This window comes from Apteryx mantelli, chromosome Z (genome assembly GCF_036417845.1).
Source record: "Apteryx mantelli isolate bAptMan1 chromosome Z, bAptMan1.hap1, whole genome shotgun sequence".
Taxonomy (NCBI): domain Eukaryota; kingdom Metazoa; phylum Chordata; class Aves; order Apterygiformes; family Apterygidae; genus Apteryx; species Apteryx mantelli.
This window is the reverse complement of record NC_090020.1, coordinates 60111746-60133325: the sequence shown is the minus strand read 5'-3', so window position 1 is coordinate 60133325 and position 21580 is coordinate 60111746. Positions and strand designations below refer to the sequence as shown.

Genomic DNA, 21580 nt, shown 5'->3' with positions numbered 1-21580 from the left:
GTTCCCTGACACATACCTTTTGAGTTCTAGCTCTTGGCTCTGTTCAAGATCATTATAATTATCCCATTTGTAGAAAGCATCACATTGGGAGCCTAAGACATTACATTTCACAAAATATCACACAGAAGTACTTAACACAAGGAGACACCACAGACTGTGAGAGCTCCTTGGGGCCCACCTCTGGAAAGGCACTCTGCATTCCCAGGGCGGGAGGTGGAAAAAGGAGGGTGCCTGGCCTCCTTTGCTAGCTTCAAGTACCACTGGGATCCTGTGTGCACATGCAGCACAACAGTCTTATGCAGAGAAAGTGCTCTCCCGGCTATCAACATGTCCTATCAAAATTACACCTGAAGACAGGGAGAAGTCAAGTCTCCCAAGAGAGCATTTCCTGAGCATTAACAGCAGGCAGCTTGTACAGATGCGTCACACATGCTGGAGACTGAGGATTCCTGCTGTCAGGGAACAGACACCAGAAGAACAGGGAGCTGGCAACCCAAGCAGGTTCCCCTTCTCCCAGCCTGCTGTTCAGCGAGTAAGGAGGGGAACATCTTTAGCACCCCCAGGAGCAGTTCAGCTCAAAGACTCTTGTACTTGCCAACGTTCCCAGCTGTGAAATCACCCCAGGACTCACCCAGCAAACAGACAAGGAAACAGCCCTTCCAAGAAATAAAAGCAGTGCAGAAAGATGACAGAATTTGTGCTGGCACAAAGCCACATGCTCATAATATGCCCTGAAATCTGTCAACACAGCTATAACATCAGGGCACTATCCAGCTCAAAGGCCTGCAGGTACTTAAGGTCAGAATGAGCATCAAGATGTAACTTTCAGTGTCTCCCTTTGGAATATAAAAAGGTAGAGACATTTTTCCAATAGCCAAGGCACTGTCTAAAGTTGACAGGACTCTCTGTTTTGGTACTTCTTCCAGTCATTGCCGTTCTTGCCTCAGTCTTTCCAGACTGGACTTTCAGTAACAGATGCCTCAGGGTCTAAGCACCCACCCGAATGCATCTTGAATGGTTCCTCAGGATACCGGGCACCACCAATTTCAGATGGCCCAGTGCACTAAAGGGCAAACTCACCATCACTGCAGTCAGTGAAATTTGAACTGTCTCTCTCTCTGCTGGCAACAAACTTGACTGTGGGTGTATGGTGGTAATGACTGCACACCACTTCTGCTCTGTGAGACTTACTTGTCCTTTTCAAATCTGAGGACTGACAGTGAGGTTTACCCTTTCAACTATGGAGTTTAGAAGTTTTACATTTTTAAGCACACAGCCTTTCACCACCTCTAAATGCAAAAATAGCTCTTCACTAAAACAATTTCAGATCTCTGCAAGCTGCAGGCAAGGCAATATTAAAGTGGAACTTCTTTTGTAACAAGCTAATATTAAAAGGAACTTCCTTTGTAACAAATAATGCTTAGCTGCATTCATTGTACGAAAGATGGCTGGAAACACACTTCCTGTGTCTCTGAGAAGATTATAAACAAAACAAAACAAAGTCACATAATCCTTGCTTGCGTGAGGATTATATGAAGTATACCTTATCCACAGTCTTGAGATCACAGCCTGCCTTCAGCAGCACTTCCACCAGCTCCACATTGCCAAGATCAGCTGCCAGATGCAAAGGGGTTTCTTGCCTCTGGAATGAATAACACCAAACAAATATAATATGCCAAACTCCCCCTTAGAATGGAAATGCTTATGATTTAAAACTAAATAAGATTCACAACGAGAGACGGCCTTGGCTAGAAAATACTGAACAGAATGAAAGCATTTAACTTTTGAATGATCTAACTGCCAATTTTGTTTAAGGCAAACAAGAGAGATCTCTACAGGGATCTCTACAGGAAAAATACACAGGAGTTCCAGATGGCTCAGGAAAAGATTAGTATCATTCCCCTCTAATGCACTGTAATGTAAAAAACTCTCTATCCTCTAACTCTCTGTTTGGGGCAGAGTGCTTCATGTGACCGTCAACCCCCATATCACCCTCTCAAGTAACCTTTCCCTGCTGAAATTCATGCAAAGTCAAGTGGGTATCCGTAACTTTCAATAGTACGTTGTGCCACAGCCCACAATAGAGTTGCTTAGGCAGCCCTGCCAAATAGTGGGATTGAGTGGAAGGTAAAACAGAGATCTACCTGCTCCATAATGGGTCCAGTGAATCTTAAACCACAAACAAAAGCATTAAACAAAACCAAACCATTAACAAAAAGTATAGTGATAGGGATGTTCTGCTTCAAGTCTAATCTTTGGGTCCAAAATGAGGGTTGTGTAGTCTCTACACTGCTCCAATTACCCACATAAAAATCTAAGTATTTATTCTTATATAGAATATTATCAAGAAACTCAGTTCTACCACAAGCAGCAGGGGGGCTCAGCAGTCTAATGATCAGAGTAGACACCTATTCCTGTCACAAAGAAGTTATTTGCTTCTTGCTCTTTTACTATTCTTTACTATTATAGGAAAGTATTCCAGACTTTTGTGGGTGCAATGTAGCAGCAAATAATTATTTATGGAAATCTTGCATATCTGGAAATGTCCCACAGTATGTTTCATATGACACAGCATCCTTTTAATCTGAAGTTTTTGTGCCTGTGCTCCTCTAATGATGCAAGCCTACATTCTGCAGATGTAGTTAGAGTACTTTTTAGGTCCTCATGTAATTATTAAAATTGTACCTTAACTTACAGGTTGCAGAATTAAACAGATCCTTACACACCAAGATACGCCAGTTTTAGGGTTCCACATACAGTCTTACTCAAGCTCTTTTGAGAATACACACTGGTTATATGACCTCAAATTTCCCCCAATAAAACATCCTCCTTTTTTCTTCCGTAATTTAGAGATGTGTATGTATCTATTGTGTGTGACTTCAAGTATGCTAGAGAAAACACAAGTAATATTTCTAAAAGATGTGTGAGAAGTTTACAAAATTGTCTATTTTATTCAACAAAATAGCTTATCGCCACACACATTTTGACTCTAGCTACAAATAATAGGATGCTTTGGAGGTTATCTATCTCCTGCAAAAAATCATAAATTTCAATAAAATGAATAATGGGATGGGGGAAGCCACAGATTCCACAAAGACTATTTCTTTCCCAAAAAACAATATACATAAAAATAAATAGAATAACTCTGTATCCTCAGTGTTCCATGTTTACTTGGGAAGCCTTAATTTTTCTTTCAGTGCACTAATCTTCATGGGATTTCATTGCTTTTTATTAAAAAAGGATCAAGGAGAACCTCTCTAATCTAGAACTATATGGCTAGACCTGCCCAGAATTGCCATTAATTAAGAGAAAAAATCCTGAATCAATCAAACCTTTATGTATCAGATTAGTTTTTCAATGGGACACGTTTGAGGTTAAGAGAGCCTGTGACAGATCTCTCTCTCTGTATACTTCAGAAAGTTTATACTGAAAGAGTTCCTGTGAGCTAAAGACAGGCAAATGGCTCTCTGCACTGGGTTTCCCTCTAAATTCCATACCTCTGAGACATTTTTGTCATTTATTATTCATAAATCGTAACAAACAAGAAATTAATCCAAAAAACTTCTGGATATATAGTGTTTTGCTACCATATCTTGCACAAACAGTACTAGCACAGCCTGTACCAGCACCCAATACTTATGCGTGCACACAAAAAGATAAGGAGGGAACTGCCTCTTATTTATTGCACCGTGAGTCCATAAGGAAAAAAAAACAAAAATGAAACAGCAATTTCTATTTCAAACAAAATCCAAATAATCTCTTCTTTCTCAATGAAGTTACATTGCTTCCCACTTTTTCTTACGTGATTTAAGGAGTTTATAGCATGTTTGGCATCCAAGAGGCTTTTTACTACAGGCAGATGATTATTGATGACTGCTAAATGGAGAGGGGAATTCTTCTGCTGTGGAGAAAAAAAAAAAAAGCTATTATACTAGGATACTTTCATTAAAAGCTTCATTCAAATAAAAAGGAGGTCTTGTCAAAATGCGTCCCCTGCAAATAGGACACAGGATATGCTCCAGCAGAGATTAAAGCTGCAGAAAACACAACTCCAGGTGCTGAGTTATGCCACAGGGACCCAGTTAGAGCCACATGACTAGCCTCCTCCTCCTCATGCAACATCTACAGCAGCTTGTAAACAAATACATTAGAGAAATCTATAATTTTTCACTGCATAGTGCTTACCAGTAAGTATGTCACTGCTTACAAACTGTCAGCAAGGCACTAATTTTAATGTATTCATACATGGGCTGTGCTGCTACCTTTGGTTCACAAAAAAGACTTTAGGGCAGCATTTCTTTTCCCTCAGAAAACTTGGTTTGCCCTTATTTGAATAGGCTGGAGACAATATAATTCTAAATCAGGTATACAACTGTCAAAATCTACTTTCCAGGAATAAATTCTTGTAACACATTGCTTCTTTAATATTCTTGGTAATTATACCTAGAAAGAAATTAAGTTTTGTTATTTGAGTGACTATTCATGAAAATAACTGTAGCATTTGTCCAACACAAGTCACAATCCAACCATTAGACTGGCAAGATCAATTTGCATGTTGAACCTATGATTCATCACTTTCTTGTTTAATACAGCTAAAAATAAATCATACCAGTGCCAATCACCAATGCCAGAGACCTATTCATTAGTGTCTTTACAAACCACAGCCTTTTCTTCAGGGCTACAGAAAAATAATAAAGCACTTGCACAACACTGTACTGGAAATGTTTCCAATACTTACATTATAATTTTAAGAGTTGCTTCTGCTACAGAAAGTTAATGTGAACAAGCAGCGCAACAACCAACTGATCTTTAAAATAAATCATTTCAAAGACATTACAAATTATTCCTCCTTGACAACATTAAACGACAGTCAAGTGATTATGGCAGGTAAATCATGAAGTCTGGATTTCTATTTTCATCCTGTACTGCAGAAGTGTAAAATATTTTCCTGTTCACAGAAAGTTCCAGATGTAACAACTGTTGTATCTGAAGTGAGACAAGATTTGAATACTAAGAATACTTAAAAAAACAACACCCACCTTTCCAAGTAATGACTGTATGCAGATTTGGAAGGCATATGCTTTTAGCACAGAGGGTAAAAACACCGAAGTTTTTATTTGCCTCACATAGGGATATCCACAAGGTAAGATGAAGTGCCATGCATGGATGCCTACACTACTGCTACTTAGTCCAAGCAGAGTACTCTGCTAATCTCCTTATACCGCCCAGTCCTTGGGTTAGCCTGGCCACCTCTACACAGCAGTGCTTTAGTCTGTCCAGGCACTCGACGTGTTTGTGGAACAGGAGCTTGTCTTGATTAGTCTCTACACATTGCTAACAAACATTCATAAACCATATAATCAATAACATTTACAGTAAAAATAATAAAAGAGCTAGTCAGTCTCATTCAGCTATAGGAATTCTCAAGGAAGGCATTAAAGACAGAACAAATTTGTCCTGGACGCCAGCAGAAAAGTTATGTTAATACATGCTCACCTCTGGTTTAGGGACAAGGTCAATATTCTTATCAAGAAGAAACGTGACCAAGGATAGATGTCCATTCTGGATTGCAATTTGCAAAGCACTGGTATTGTTCTGAAATAGATGTTATAAACAGCAAAAGCTTATGTTTTTGCCTCTGGAAAAAACAATAAAACTAAAGACTGCTATCCATATGGAATAATTTTTCATTTAAATTTGTGCTATTTTCCAAAAAAAGGTCCCTTTGATAAAATGATATAAAATGAAGTAGGACACCAGTTAGTATGATGTGGTTTTGTAAATACTAAAGGAACTTTACATTGTTACTATATTGCAACAAACATAACACCTGCACTCCATAGTCCTTTCCAATTTCTCTTAAGGAAGAGAAAAACAGCTTTGTCAGCTATCCTGTCAGCTATCATAGACAGTGACAATTCCAGCACATCTCCTGGTCTTTCAGTGTGACCTTTAATAAACAATTACATTCACATTAATAAATTTTTTTAATTGATAGAAAATTTTCCCTTAATACTTCTGCTAAATGAAACAAGCTCTCAGTCTCCTGGAACCAAATTTTTGGAAATTCTTGCAAGAGGCAAACCAAGGCTGTTAAAGAAGTCTGAGTTACACTGGAATCCAGGAGCCAGATGTTGAAAACAGGTTTATCATCAGCTCAGTCATACACACTGCCAAAATTGAAGATTTTCAATTACCCCATAGTTGGTTACATTTCCAAGCCATATGTTTTACTATTGTATAAACAGTAAATATAAAAGCCCCACCACAATATTCTGTCAAATAAATCTATACTATATTTCTTCCACACAAATTTTGTACTTTTAACATTCTCCACATTCCCATTTATATTTTAATAAAATGATTATCTTTTATTTTTTCATAAAAATAAACAGAACAAATATATTGTTAGTACACAGAGAAGAGGAGGATATGACCCTTTCCCCAGCCCAGCATGTCCCAATAACAGTGTGCTAAAGGAACACTATTTACATACTTGAGTTAAAAGGTTGATGTCACTCCCTGCTTCCAGCAAGAGCTCAGCACATTTTTCATGACCTCCTTCAACAGACAAATAAAATGGAGTTTTTCCATTCTAAACCAACAAAGAGAGACAAAATGTCCGTTCCAATTTAAGCTATGCATAGCCAATTTATAAAGTTCTGACACAAAACAGATGAGTTTATCAGACTTATCCAGATCAACAGAAAAGGAGAGATGGTAGCAAGAGTACATCACCTAAATGCTCCTGTATGAACACGCAAATGAAATGACAACTCACCACCCCTTAAGTGGTGGATGTCATTTATGTCAACACACGTCCATTAAAGTGTACAGATAACTATTTCATACGTCTTTATCGTGTTCTTCGTTTTGAAAGAACATTACAATCAGCAGACACAGAAACAAAGACGATGGATAGAAATTGCCGCTACTCAGCACAAAACAGCAATGCTCTTGTGTCAGTGCATACCACAAAGGCCAGGCTCTGTTAACCCAGTGCCATGGATTTCTGATGTATTCTCAATTCTAGCACTAGTTAAAAGGAGCAGTAAACCTGTTGCATATGTTTTTCCAAAGTTCTCACCTCCCCAAAATCTTCATGTCTCCAAAGCAAGTCTCTAAAATAAGTTACATTAGCAGCACAATGACCTAATCCCTACATGTGAAATATTACAATACACAAAGGTTTATTTAAAGTTACTCCAGTGTTTCAGCATTCACTGAAGCATTAATAATTCCCTATTTTTTCTTGCCTGAACTCCTGACACTGCTACTCTGTTAAAATTTAATATATTCTAGTACATTGCTAGTGCTGAGGTGAGAGAGCTCTGTTTACACACAAAATGGAACATCTCCAACTAGCACTTTTTAGCCATGACATGGTAGGGCCAAAAGTAGTACAAGCTCTGTGTGCAGAAGCAACACCTTTCTTGGACAAATTTTGGAAACACAGGGGCTTCAAATTTCAAAAGGACTTGTCTCTCAAAGCTTGCATAGCTGAAAAACACCCAGACTAGTTGGCTAAGAGATAATCCCTCTACTCATAAATCTTTTCTTGATAAATGAAGAGAAGGACCTTCAGTAGGAGTGGATGTCCCTTACTCATTTCATACAGTCTTCTGCTGGGACAGCAGAAGAGATTGTGAGCCACAAGGCAGGTTCCTGCAATGGGCATGCCTGCCCACTAAGAATTGAACTAACTCGCCCAATTCATTCCAGCCGCCCCACAAAAGAAGCAGAAGAAACAATTCCTTTTGCAAAGCAGTAATTATGAACTGAGTGATTAGACTTAAGCATGCATTCCCCTCCTTCACACCTACTTTATATCTTAAAACAAAGCATGAATTACGCATGTGCTCATGAGTGTATCAACGCAGGGATACAAACTTCACCGCTAGTATGTACTCTATGAATATGCTGGCTGAACTCAACAGTACTAACCCAGGAAAAAAAAAGTGGGCTGACAATGTCTGAAGTCAATTCTGTGCAGCCAAGCGAGATCGGATGAACAACATACAAATCTGAGACCTCCTTGCTGAGGTGCCTGTGATGGCATGTGCTGGGTGTGAACGATGAACTGTCTCACAGAGACCTATAAAGCACCAGAGGCAGTACAAGGAACAGGATCATGTGGCCAGAAAGGTTGAAGGACTGGAAACAAGGTGGAGGACTGGACTCCACTCAGCTGCTCATGAAATCATAGCCGTGAGTTCAGTAACTGAAATAAGTGACCATATTAACATCTTGAGAGTCTGTAGAGTCTCTATCCTTGGAGATATTCAAAACCTAGCTGGACATGGTCCTGGGGAACCTGTTCTAGCTGATCTTGCTTGAGCATGGGGTTGTACCAGAGGATCTCCAGAGGTCCCTTCCAACCTCAGTAATTCTGTGATCTTCACTGACGGACAAGTCACAGTGTACACTGAAGAGTTTTGTTTGGCTTGCAGACTTGTACACCAGCACATAACCTCTATATGTCACAGAAGTACCACCTGCTTAGCTTGCAACCAGCCACATTTGTTCTGCCTTTCATTCTATCAGTAGTTAGGGTATGCAAGATGGAGAGGAAGCCGTTGCGCATGGAATAGAGGACAGAGTAAGAGATATTGAAGGAGTTAGTGGAGCTGAATTTATTGGAGGAGGGACAAAGAAATAGGATGCAAACACTGGAAAGCAGCAGAACTAATGAAGTCTAGTCAGTGCAACATTTCTTTTTTTAAAATATTATTTTTGTTGTTTTTCCAATCTCTATCTCCTTCAGTAATTTCTGTGTCCTCACCTGATTGAGGTCATTTATTTCTTTCCAATGTTTGAGCAGAATTTGTACAACTTCACCGTGACCATTTTTAGCTGCTAGATGCAATGCTGTGTTTCCCTCCTTGAATTAAAATGTCAAAGAAGATATTTTAAAACCCAGATTAAAGTAGAAACATTAAGTAAAAACAATAGCTTGCATTAACATGTGTTTAAATACAAAACCTTTGGTCTTTCCAGATCACACACTTGTATACAAGGAGAAAGGGGCAGTTCCACAGAATGTTCCAACATTCACACTTTTTTCTAATCCAAAAAGAGCCTTTTCACATGTACACAGACATAACTTTGCTGGCCTATTGAAAGACAGAACTGAGGACTTTATGGTTGTTTCATGTATTATGAAAATCGCAGGGTATTACCAGTGGAAAGGCCTGAAATTCTAACTCTTAAAGAATGATTCAGAAGAAAATTGTTAACTTTGGGCACTGGATCCCACAAGGATGAGGATTTGGCCAAGCCCCACAAAAGCAGTAATTTAATGATTAAGGGCCAAAATCTAGGCCTTTGATGCCACCATAGCAATCTTCAAGTCCTCTTCACCAACAGCACAATTCCTCACTAGCTGAGAAAAAAAACAGCACACAAGCAAGCAAATAAAAACAAAGAGCAATCTAGATAAGCATCAGGAAGAGCAGCAGCAGCTTTTGAGCTAAAAGACAATGCTGGTACAAGAACAGATATAAAACTGGCTAGAAACAAACTGAAGCTGAAAACTGGTAGAACCCTTGGAGGAATTCCAGTCTCACCAGTTGGTGGGGGGGGGCAGTTCTTTTTACAAAAAGGTAGGTTTGTTAAGTGATGTACATAAACTGTGATTGCTTTTAGTAACCCAGGAGATGAGTTCCTGTTCTGTGTTCTAACCCACTTATTCTGCTTCTAGGATTGCAGCATTCTCCCATCATTGCTGCTTTACCTATTCAGCTGGTTATCTTTCTGGGACAAAACTCTCTTTTAACCTCTGCTGATAAAGTGCTTAGCATGGGAGAGCTTCATGCTGTATTGCAGTTTTTAAAGTATTACCAGAATACAAAAATAAAAGTTTCATTTCTTTTCTAGCATAACTTACTGGATGCTTACATGCATGGTTCTATAATAACAATACCTTGCCATTTCACAATTTTTAATGTATTTATCCTTGCAATGCCTAGGACATAGAGAAGCACTGACATCCTCATTCCACAGATAGTGAAGTAAGGAGTAAGGGCAGATTTTGAATGGTATTTAGACACCTTAAAATTCAATCAGATTTAAGTGTTCTGGCACTTCTGAAAATTCCCCGTAAGTGTTTATTTGTGTCTTGAAGTACTTAAAAACCTTTCAAAAAACTTGTCATGCAGGTCTTAGCAGTGACACACAGACACAGCTGAGCAGAGCTAAAAACTGGAAAACCTGGTCTGCCAGTACTGAGGCTGGCACCTTACTCACTAGACCTTCCCACTTCTCCCAATAGACAGCCTACATTTGTATTGTTTTACATGAATTATTAATACATATGGAAAAGATTCCTGGCAGCAAGACCAGAAATGCCACTGTCCTCCATTAATTATCGAAAAATCATTATCTTTGTGTCATTGTTGGTCCATCCAACATATATCATATTCAATATATAGCACATCTAGCACCATGATGTCTGCACACCTTATTCCTATGCTTGGTTATGTAGTAACTACCCTGAAACAAATTAATCTTTCATAAGCACATTCGCATTTGTACTTCTACTGAAAATAAAACTTTACCTTATCTTTTTCAGATGTAAACAGCTTTAGAGTAATCAATTCATTTATCATGTCAGCATGGCCTTTTTCAGATGCCAGAAGAAATGGCTTTTTACCTTTCTAGAAAACAATCATGTAAAGAACACAATATTATTGAAAGTAAAATATTCTGCTTCTATTTATCAGATATATGGCAATATAGATGCACGTATATTCTGCATAAACATTTATATATCATATGACTAAGTAAATCAACAAAAAAGTAGACATATACAAGAAGGTCAAGAATTAAAAAAAAAAAGGCAAAATTTTCTTAGAGTAAAAAATAGATTATACATCCTGCATATCTTGAAGAAAATATTTGAAAACTGAGCAGAAAAGGTAACAAATGAAGTAGAGATTGTGCTCCAAATATTGAGTTCTTAATTATTCTTAGTATAGAACTATTCCTCAGAAGAACTGTTTCATTAAAAGACTGAGACGCTCAGAAACAGGGACCAAAGCAGTTCAAAGATTTATTTCCATGGTGTAACACATTTGATCAGAATTCTGCAAACACAGTCCACAACCAGTATATCCGAGAAGTTTCCCCTAGGAGGCCTGAATTTAGTGTTCTACATTTGTTTTCTGTTGGTTAAAACCAACAAAAACTTTTCCTCCTGCTTACAATTCAACCTAAGAAATTTCTCTTGACATAAAATGATATCATTGGTCAGACAGGTTGTCTAACCAAAGGCTACCTGATAGTGGCCTATATTACGTGTCTAAGAAAAAAGTGCAAGAATTATGAAACGTTCTCAAGATTCTGAAACACAAAGTCTGAAACACAAAGTTCTGTTTTGTTAAATTAACTCAGCTTTGTTGGCCTTGTCATATGTAGAAAGCATTCAGGATTTTGCAGCATCAGGTCAGTACAATACAAAGCTCCAAAAGAGGATGGGGAGGTTTGTTATTTTGGGGGCAGCTCCTATGTTTTTCCCTATGTAAAGGTAAAATATCCTACTTAGCTAGGCAAGCCTTCAAAGAGAGAGCCCACAGTAAGGTATAGAAATATAAACACAGAAAATCCAATGAGGAAAAGGTTCTTGCACTGCTGCAGAGTAGGTGCACCTCCACTCTTCACAGTGTAGAATGGCTACATGTAGGTCCATATCCTACATTAGATGACATCAAAGAAATAAACAGAAAGTAACATACTGTACCCCATCAGGCTTGTTCAAGTCATTCAGATGAAGATCTTGGAGAAAATAATCGACTATTTTAACACTGTTGTTCTGAGCTGCAAAATGCAGTACATTCATTCCTTCCTGAAAAAATACAAGGCAACTCTGTAAGAACAATTTTAATTTTTCTCAGCATAAACATGTTTAGAGTTGATTAAAATTTTTCATCAACAAACCTCATTCTCAGTCTTTTGATCAGCACCTGCTTTAACTAATTTTTGCATAATATCCAGATTTCCAGACCAAGCTGCAAGATGAATCACTGTCAGGCCATGCTTCAAATAAAATGAAAAAGACATAAATTACCACCAAAATCTCTCTTTGAAAAAAAAAAAAAAGCTTTTTGATTAATTCAGTGTATGAATGGGTTCTGCTCTGCAGGCACAAGAGTGTCAGTATTATCACCTGGCACCGTGACTGGGACTTATCTCACTTAAGTTAAATGTCATGCATCAAGACTTAACTAAGTGTTCAGGCTCCTCCTCTTCTTAACAGAAAGGCATCTCCCGAGAAAGATTAATCCCATTCTAAGATAAGGATTTCTAGACAGAAAATTTCTTACTGTAGCTTATAAACTTGTCCTGAAAAAACTTTCAAACTAAACAGGAGAGCAAAATTAAACATTAATTTTTAAAAGGGTAATTTTAAAGGGACTTTCAATTTCAGACCATAATATTTAAAACAATATCATAAAAAACAAAAAACAAAAAACTTATGATTCACTTTTATTCACATCTTCAACTTGCAACTGCATGTGCCCAGCTGCAGCAGGACTATTAATATGCTGATACTTCAACATATAAATAAACACTGACAGCATGAAGCCCTTAAAACTTACCTTCAATAGTTTCAGCAGCTACCTTCTTGGATCACAGCTACAGTTTAGAACAAGTTGACACATGTTAGAAATGCTAAACTGCCTGGAAAATAGGGGCACTATTTTCCCAGTACTAGCAGAAAGTTTTGTCTAAGTCACATTTTCATAAAAAAAAAAAAAAAAAAAAAAAAAAAAACACACTAGTGTATTATCTTCACAGACATAACTATCAGATATTGCTTCAACAGTCTAGCATAACAGAATGAAGAATTAAAAGACGTTTCATATTGTAACAAGAGGTCCTGCTAGAACACTAGGCCTCCAAACCAGCTAAAACCACTGATGGGAGCCAGGAGTGTGATGAAAACTATTCAAGGACAGAGATACCATGTGAGCACAAAATGGGTTATATTGTTGCTCTGGTATGCAAGCTGTCTGTGCATAATGTAAGAAACTGCTTGTGTTTAATGAGAATTAGGTACGGGAGTCAAGGCTAAAGTAAGAAAATTTTGCCCAGAAGAGCATATAATGTAGGTGAAACGTAACAAGCATGAAGGTTCAGAAGGGAGTCTTGGGATGCAAGGTCACCTTCCCATACATAGCTGCATCAGTAACACCACATTAGGCCAAAATTGCCTAAGGTAACAATATCAAGCACCTAATTTGGGTATAAATTTAACAAAATTGTGACCAATAAGAAAAAATTAATTAAACCTGATAGTCTTTTACAATGAGATGACTGGCTCAGTGGATGAGAAGAGAGCTGTGAATGTTGTTTATCTCAACCTTAGTAAGGGTTTCGACACTGTCTCCTGCAACATCCTCATAGACAAACTGATGAAGCACAGGCTAGATAAACAGCCAGCGAGGTGGTTTGAAAACTAGGTGAACTGCTGTGCTCAAAAGGGTTGTGATCAGTGGCATGATGTCCACATGGAGGCCAGTCACTGGTAGCATACCCCAGGGTTACTGGGGTCAATTACTGTTTAACATCTTCATGGATGACGGGACTGAATACACCCTCAGTAAGTTTGTAGATAATACAAAATTGGGAGGAGTGCTTGATAGACCAGATGGCTGTGGCACCATTCAAAGGGACCTCGGCAGACCGGAGAAATGGGCTGACAGGAACGCCATGAAGTTCAACACAGGGAAGTGTGAAGTCCGGCACCTGGGGATGAATTACCCCAGGCACCAGGACAGACTTGGTGCCAACCAGCTGGAGTGCAGCTTGGCAGAAAAGGACCTGGAAGTCCTGGACAAGCTGAACATGGGCCAGCCACATACCCTTGTGGCAAAGGAGGCCAACAGCATCCTGGGTTGCATAAGGAAGAGTGTTGCCAGCAGTTTGAGGGAGGTGAGCCTTCTCCTCTACTCAGCACTGGTGAGACATCTGGAGTGCTGACTCCAGTTCTGGGCAGTACAAGAGAGACATGGACATACTGGAGCAACTCCAGCAAAGGGCCACAAAGATGATTAAGGGACTGGAGCATCTGATATATGATGAGAGGCTGAGAAAGCTGGTACTGTTTAGCTTTGAGAAGAGAAGGCTCAGGCCACCTTATCAATGTGTATAAAAATCTGATGTGGGGCAGTTAAGAAAAAGGAGACAGACTCTTCTTAGTGGTGCCCAGTGAAAGGACAAGAGGAAATGGACACAGATTGAATTACAGGAAGTTTAGTTTAAACATGAGAAAGAACTTTTTACTTTAAGAGCAATTGAACACTGGAATCAGTTGCCCAGAGAGGTTGTGGAGTCTCCATCCTCGGAGATGTTCAAAACCAGACTGGAGAAGGTCCTGAGTAACCAGCTCTCAATGACACTGCTTTGAGCAGGGGGCTTGGACTAGACAATCTCCAGAGGTCCCCTCCAACCTCAACGATTCTGTGGGTGGGTTTTTTATTTGGGAGAAGTGTGGGTAGGGAAAAGGTAGTAGAAAAAAGGTGGGTTCAGGAAAAGAAGAAGATAGGGAATAAGGTGTAAAATCAGTTGGAGAACAAAGAAGGGCAGGATGTTGTGACAGGGATCTTGAAGGATTGTGGATGCCTACTGACGGTGGTGAAGCTGACCTGCAGAGCCAAGCCCCCGAGGACACTGGAGGGAACTCACTTGGACAACCTTGCTGGACTCTCCATCATGTCGGAAAGACTTGGTGTGGCAGGGTGGAGTAAGAAAGGATAAACTTGTAAGGATTTGTACTTTAATACTTGGTGCAGGATGAAAGGCAGCAGAATTGTAAATTAACAGTGCTTATGTGTTTAGATGATTTCTTTGTAGTAATATAATTGTGTCTCAATACTAACACTAAAGAATTGTAACTCTATCAATGCAACTCTAAGTTGCAGTGATATAATTGTGAATTAATACTAATAGTGGTGTGTTTATTAGCCAATTAAGGTATTACTACTTTCTTAGAGGTGTGCTGCTTAACTAATAAACATCATAACTATCTCAATCAGTCTCAAGTCTCCAATCTAAAGATGGAGAGTCACACTTGAGAAGTAACACATACATACTGTTAAGAACAGTATTTTGTATTTTTAATCAGCTAACTTCTATGAAGAAATGTTAAGAATGTTTAAAACCCTATGGTTATTAATATAACAATTCTGGCAGAAACTGAAATGCAATAAGGAAAAGTCACAGTCTCTTCATTCTATTTCTTAGCAATTGCAAGATCAGACTGATTGCCAAAGAGTACATGAATCACTGTCAATATAGTATGTAATGTCACAATAATTAATCTCTGTAAGCTAATCATGAAGGAATAAGTGTTTTCAGTGTTCTTTGAAGGAAGAAAAGATGATTAACAACATCTATTAATTAAAAGGTAAACCTTAATCAGAGTGAGACTGAGTGACATGTTTAATGGGACCCCAACATAGAGTACTGTAATTCCAACCTGTTTTCAGTGCACCCTGTCAAGGTATTAAAGGACCCATAAAATGTTTTGAATCAGCTCATTGCCTCAACAAAGCTGAAAGATAGCCACTGAAATATAATTTGCCATAGAGAAAAATTTACAATAGTTACAGAATAAAATTACATTAACACTATATCCTGCAAAAGATCCAGGAATCCCCTCTCTTAACTGTTGCTACAGAACACTACTGCTTGAAGGAAAATGTTCATTTCTTATAGAACTACTCTATTTGCATTTATATCATAGCCTATTAATTTCATAGTATTTCATTATTATTCATGCAATGTCTTTCAGAATGTCAGACGAAAGGGAAATCATTACCTACTTAAAGAGCTATCAAAATGTTGATTACAACAGTACAAGATTTGCTTAGGAGCTGATAGAATCCAGAAGAACAGTCATATTTCTTCAAAACAACACCGTTCAGCACCTTCCTTCTGCATGTAGGATATTCACAAGAAGGGAAACTCAGGACAATGTTCCAGAGCAAATTAAGCTAAGCTAAATAGGACATGGGTTTTCCATATTACAGGTGAGTACCCAAGCCAGAAACTGCTGGTAACTGAGATGGACAGGTCTCTTTCATGTTATTTTCCATCAAACAGAAAGTGAAAACAAACTAGGAAGTTTCCTTCCCCCACCATCCTCCCCAACCTGGATTTTGCCTTACTTACAACTTAAACACTGCAGCATACACTGGATAAGGAGAGAGGGGTAAACAGGAGGGGGAGGGAAGGTGAAGGTAAATGATTCATCTATTTTCATTGCTTTGGAAGAAATATAAAAAAAGAAACAAATAGCTTCTCTGGAAAAAAAGTACATACAGTTCATTGTAAAACTCTTAGTTTAAACAGCCTATTTATTAATAACATACCACAAATTTGGCTTTAACATCTGAATCAAATCCTGCACTATGCATCACCATGTTTCCCAACTAAACTAACCAGAAATCATTCAACCCTTAATGCCTTGGAGGCTGCAGAGTAGCTGACAGAGTCTTGCATTAAGTTGCTCGCATAAAAATGGAAGGAGGGAACACAAGCAGTCACCTTCTGAGCTCCTAGTGATCCCTGGAGCTAAGAAGATTGCTTTTATACAGCTGTGGCTACAGATCAATATACAGCTATCGCAGAGACAGGTTATTTGTACAAGTGGCTTCAACCATCTTTGTGCTCACACAAGTATTCAACATAGCCAACAGTCTGGGCCATACTTTTCATGCTAACAATGTTTCTTTCATACAAACGTGTGCAGTCTTGAAGCAAATTGGAGCATTTACAGCAAGTATAAAATTTTGTAAAATCAGAGGCACAAGGAAAGTATCTACCTTTATTCTTCCCTAAAGTGTTCCTATAATGTATGAATCAAAATATGCAAAATTATTTTTTATAAATATATATATAAATATACAAAAAAACCAGCTTTGCTTACCTGATCTGCCATGTCAAGTCTAGCTTTGTGATAGAGAAGAAAATCCACTGCAGATACATGATTTCTTGCAACAGCAAAATGAAGGGCAGTGCGCTTCAACTGAAATAAGCAAAGCTTTGGTTGTCAGGTCCGTAAGAGAATTCTTTTCATTATTATGCAGATGATCAGGATTTCTGAATTCTCTGCTTTTTAACAAATATACATTTGCATATTTCTCCAGCAACAGCCAGACTTGGTCTTTATCTGTATTTCTGTTTGCTTGGATAGAATTTAGATATTGATCTTAAAGATTTATAGTAGAACCAGAACAGTTTAGTTACTCTATGTAGCATCGTAATCCCTTCACTGAAATTCACTGAAGTGTCAAAGCAGGATTAAGTAATCACACACTGTCTAGAAGAGATGCATGCAATACAAGAAACATTCACATTTACTATTGTATTATATGGTTTGATTTGAAAAAGAACTAGATTTCCGCAATTAGATTTGATTTTGGTGCCCTGCTTGCTTTTGACTCTCTCTTCAACACATGATGAGATTTCTCCTTCACTCAGCATTAGTTACCTTTCCAAACTGACCCATTATTTAGGTAAATGAAGGTTTTTACCTTGCAAACATAGTAATTTCACATTTGTGAATAGGCTCAAGGCTTATCAGAAACACTTGATTAATTTTTCACTTAGGTAACTAAAGGCATGAATTTAAAATGGATTGGTTAAACTGCATTAAACCTTAGAGGAGACAGCTTCATTTACAATTAAAATAACCATTATTGGATTTAACACGATTCACAGAAAGTTCCCATACAAGGAGACAATGTGATTTAATCAATTAACTTTAAAAGTGAGTTTGAATTTGTTTATTCATGTGTAAGGCTAAATTTACAGCTATATGAGTTAGAAGTATAAAAAGGTGGGATTTAGACTGTCAGACTTAAGCCAAAAAGCCTCTTAGCACAGAAACAGTTCACAGAATCACAGAATCGCTGAGGTTGGAAGGGACCTCTGGAGATCATCTAGTCCAACCCCCCTGCTCAAGCAGGGTCACCTAGAGCATGTTGCACAGGATTGCGTCCAGGCGGGTTTTGAATATCTCCAGAGAAGGAGACTCCACAACCTCTCTGGGCAACCTGTTCCAGTGCTCTGTATCAACAAATTCACCTTTTGGCAGCCTAGCTTATTTTGCTTGGAAATACAGTGGCTGGAACAATCAATGCAAACAAAAGAACAGTTTTGCCAGTACAGTCTCCACTATGAAAAATTGATACACAATACTCAAGTAGCTACACTGGTAAATCTCTCATAGGATAGATTTGATTTAAGGATGAAGGAGTAAAGATTCAAATTACTGGATGGTAACAGTATTTGGTTTAATTCCCTGTATTCTGGAAAGGAATAAGGAGGCAAGAACTATTTTTAAGTAAGTGGGTTCGACTGTTACTTTCTATGTATTTATAGTACTATGTATGTGTTGGGAACACTATCTTTGTTCAAGGTTACTTTGCTCAAAAGAGTTCTGTCTCCCTCTTTTTTACAAACAAACCAAGGAAAGTAATTGTACATTTGCCTTGACTCCCAGTGGGGAAAAATGCACGTGGGCATGGGAAGCAAGTTTTTTCAGAAGCCACGGTTAAGTAACATTAGGATGTACATGCTTAGATGATTTAGATGCAGCCATTGGGGGCAAACTGTTCTCCATTTCTCGTAACTCCCTGATTAAATACCAGGACAACTGAATTGTTGTTGAACTGCCTCTAATGTGGAGCAGGGAACTGTATTTCAATATGGTGAAATACACTTCCTCAGATTTTAGGCCTAGAGCTGGTATCAGTATAAGATATACATTCTTATCTATTTATGGCAAATCTGAACTCTGATCTCAGCCTGAAGACAAAAAGACATGGTAGAATGCTCCTATGTTTCCGCACACACTGAACAATATCATTTCACTGGCATTTTAAATCTCCAATTTTAGCAGCATAAATCCATTCTTAAAGTGTCTGTGAGGTTAAGTCTTCCCATTCTAAAAGATGGGGAACTTGGGACAAAGAAATTAATCACCCAAGAGCACAGAGGCAATATTAGAGCAAGGACCACAATTCAGGAGTCCTTAATTCCCAATTTTATGCACAGACAAGTAGCAAATTCAAAGGCCTGTGAGCTTTGCTGCATGAAATCCTACAGAGGCTAACTGGACACATGAAATACTGCTTAACCAGATTCTAGAAGGGGACTCTCAGCCTCATCACCTTGCAGCTGACTGCGCTAGTTACATCGGGAGCCCACTGCACGACCCAACATGAGTCACATTTCAGACCACTGATCTGTCAGATACTTCATACTCACAGTATCTACAGCATTTATGTTAACATTCTTTTTAAACAATTTTTCCATGGCTTCCAAATTGTTCATTTTAGCAGCATACTGAAATTCTCTCTCATCTGGCAATACTGTGAAAAACATGACAAAAAATTTATATTACTAAAGAAATAGCCACAACAAACTTAAGTGATGATACTGTTCTTACCTTCTGTTATTTGTCCTGATTTAATATATTATGTGAATCATTTGCTTCTCATCATAGAATTGTTCCAGGATTGCATTTTTTCCTCTAGAGACATCTGGCTGATGTTTCTAGTTTCAAATTTTAAGTGCAAATAGACTCTTCACAGAACAAAGTATCATTATTGCTCATGGTAATGAGAGTTCATTTATGAAGCTCCTGCTATCAAAACGGATCCCAATGCATTTTATGAATATAACAGCCAACAGTACAAACTACAGAATTCATTTCATATCCTTGGGAAAAGTTGCTCCATTTTACAACAGAATACATCACCAAAATACATAACAACATACACCAGTAACTGACTGGTATGACCCAACTGAAATGGCAGGAGGTTTACAGGAAAAAAAGATTAGTACTTGTACTTAAAATTTGGCCAGAATGAGTAATTTACTATTCTGCCAAGACCTTCCTTTAACGCCTCAACCCAAAACAGAACATCTGTTTGGTCAACTAAAGTAGCTACAGCACACAATTGAACCACTGTAATAAAATACATACTGTTTAGTTAACTTTGGAAAATGAAATTACAGTGCTTGATAACCAGTTTAGCTAACCTGGAAGTCAGAGTATTTTTTCTATCAGCATGTTCTACCTTAACATTTAACACTTGGATAAAATTAGGATATTAGCTGCAAGAAATGGTATCAGCTACTCTTAATTTACTAGCATATCACAGTCAAAAAAGTTAATCACTTAGCTTTCAGACCAAAATGCCCTAGAGAGAAGCTATCTAAGAATGCATTTATCCAATGTTATCAACAAAGAGGACAGCACTATCCATTGAACTAGAAACTGCAGCAACCATTTGTTCCTTAGAGAGATCTCACACGAGTTCCGTCCTACTGCATTCTCTCTAAGTTTATTAACAGCTAATGAGAATACAGCTTGAGGCAGCATGACTGCAGAGCATACTAAAGAAAATCAGCATGGCATTCACTTAATTGCATCTTACACATTACTCATGATTATAATCTCAGTGGGAATAATCACAGTTGTCCTGCGCAAAACAAGCTAAAAATTAAACCGGACAGTTCCAAAGCTATTTCCAGGCTTTCCTACACCTCAAACAGAAGCATCCTCCCAAAACCCTATTCAAATCAGAATATATTATTTAGCCCATTTTGCAAAACAGGGGCCACAGATCAAGAAAACAAGCAGCTGCAAACAAAAATGCACATATACACTAAATATTTAAATAGTAATATTGCTATAGCTATGATTATTGTCTTAGCTTTCAAATATTAAAAGTAATATCCTGCTTTCCTTCAGTTGAAAAAGTCACCCAGCTTTCACCAAAACAATGTCATGTCATTACAAAGAATGGTCTCAGCAGATCAGGTCAAAGGTCCATTTGCATGAATATCCTGCCTCCAACTGTGGCTGACAGAAGATGCCTTGGGAAGAGCGTAAGAATTGAACACAGTGGTAGTAATATTTCCACAGAATATTTGTCCAGATTCATGCAAAAATTTTAACCAAAGTTACCATTATGCATATGGAAATTTCCATTTCTTCAAATTCTCCATGTCTAAAATGTGTTATATGCAAGTTTTCAAACAAATTGTATGTAACGCGTGTTCCGTAAAACTCGCACCTGTGACAAGGAGCATGACTGACAACTGAATCAGCATTGTGAGCAGTGATCTTCGCAGAATACACACCTCACTTGTAGTTTTCATAGTCTACACCCATAAAGAAGTACCTGCTAGAGATTTCCACTATCTTGGTGTCAAACATAGGTAAACCAGTGGTCACAAGATACCTTGTTCAAAGAAAATCTGTGGTAAAAACAGAAACAAAATGTAGGCCACCAATTAGCTGTAACTGTGTCTAGTCACAATTAGGCCACATCCATTCCCAGCAGTTGCTGACAAGCACTTGTACATGTACCTTACATGAAGGTGCAGAGCCAAACACTTGCAACTCAGGACATTCAGGAACAATCCCAATAGATTACTTACACTGCCTTCAAGGAACAAGAGACAGCAATGTTGCTTTACTATATCTGCACCAGAAAGGACAGTTTTGCTGTAGTTCTGAAAAGGAATTAATGATTGCTCTTCTCCTCCTGTTCACAAGTGA

General features: G+C 38.2%; 1 protein-coding gene across 5 annotated transcripts in view; it reads right to left on the bottom strand.

The window, feature by feature from the left end:
* Positions 1-21161, bottom strand: part of ANKDD1B (ankyrin repeat and death domain containing 1B) — a 28318-nt gene extending 7157 nt beyond the window's left edge. Inside the window, exons 1-11 of one of the 5 annotated variants that reach the window (XM_067316358.1) lie at positions 21093-21161; positions 19276-19379; positions 16931-17029; positions 11935-12033; positions 11738-11842; positions 10557-10655; positions 8783-8881; positions 6497-6595; positions 5497-5595; positions 3803-3901; positions 1544-1642 (exon numbers count right to left, since the gene is read on the bottom strand). In XM_067316358.1, coding sequence (XP_067172459.1) covers positions 1544-1642; positions 3803-3901; positions 5497-5595; positions 6497-6595; positions 8783-8881; positions 10557-10655; positions 11738-11842; positions 11935-12033; positions 16931-17029; positions 19276-19379; positions 21093-21129 — 1038 coding nt within the window. In that variant the 5' untranslated portion in view covers positions 21130-21161. Of the gene's footprint in view, positions 1-1543; positions 1643-3802; positions 3902-5496; positions 5596-6496; positions 6596-8782; positions 8882-10556; positions 10656-11737; positions 11843-11934; positions 12034-15820; positions 16053-16930; positions 17030-19275; positions 19380-21092 lie in introns of those variants that run through there. The other 4 variants (XM_067316359.1, XM_067316360.1, XM_067316362.1 and 1 more) reach the window with 4 other exon arrangements.
* Between the last annotated feature and the right edge of the window lie 419 nt (positions 21162-21580).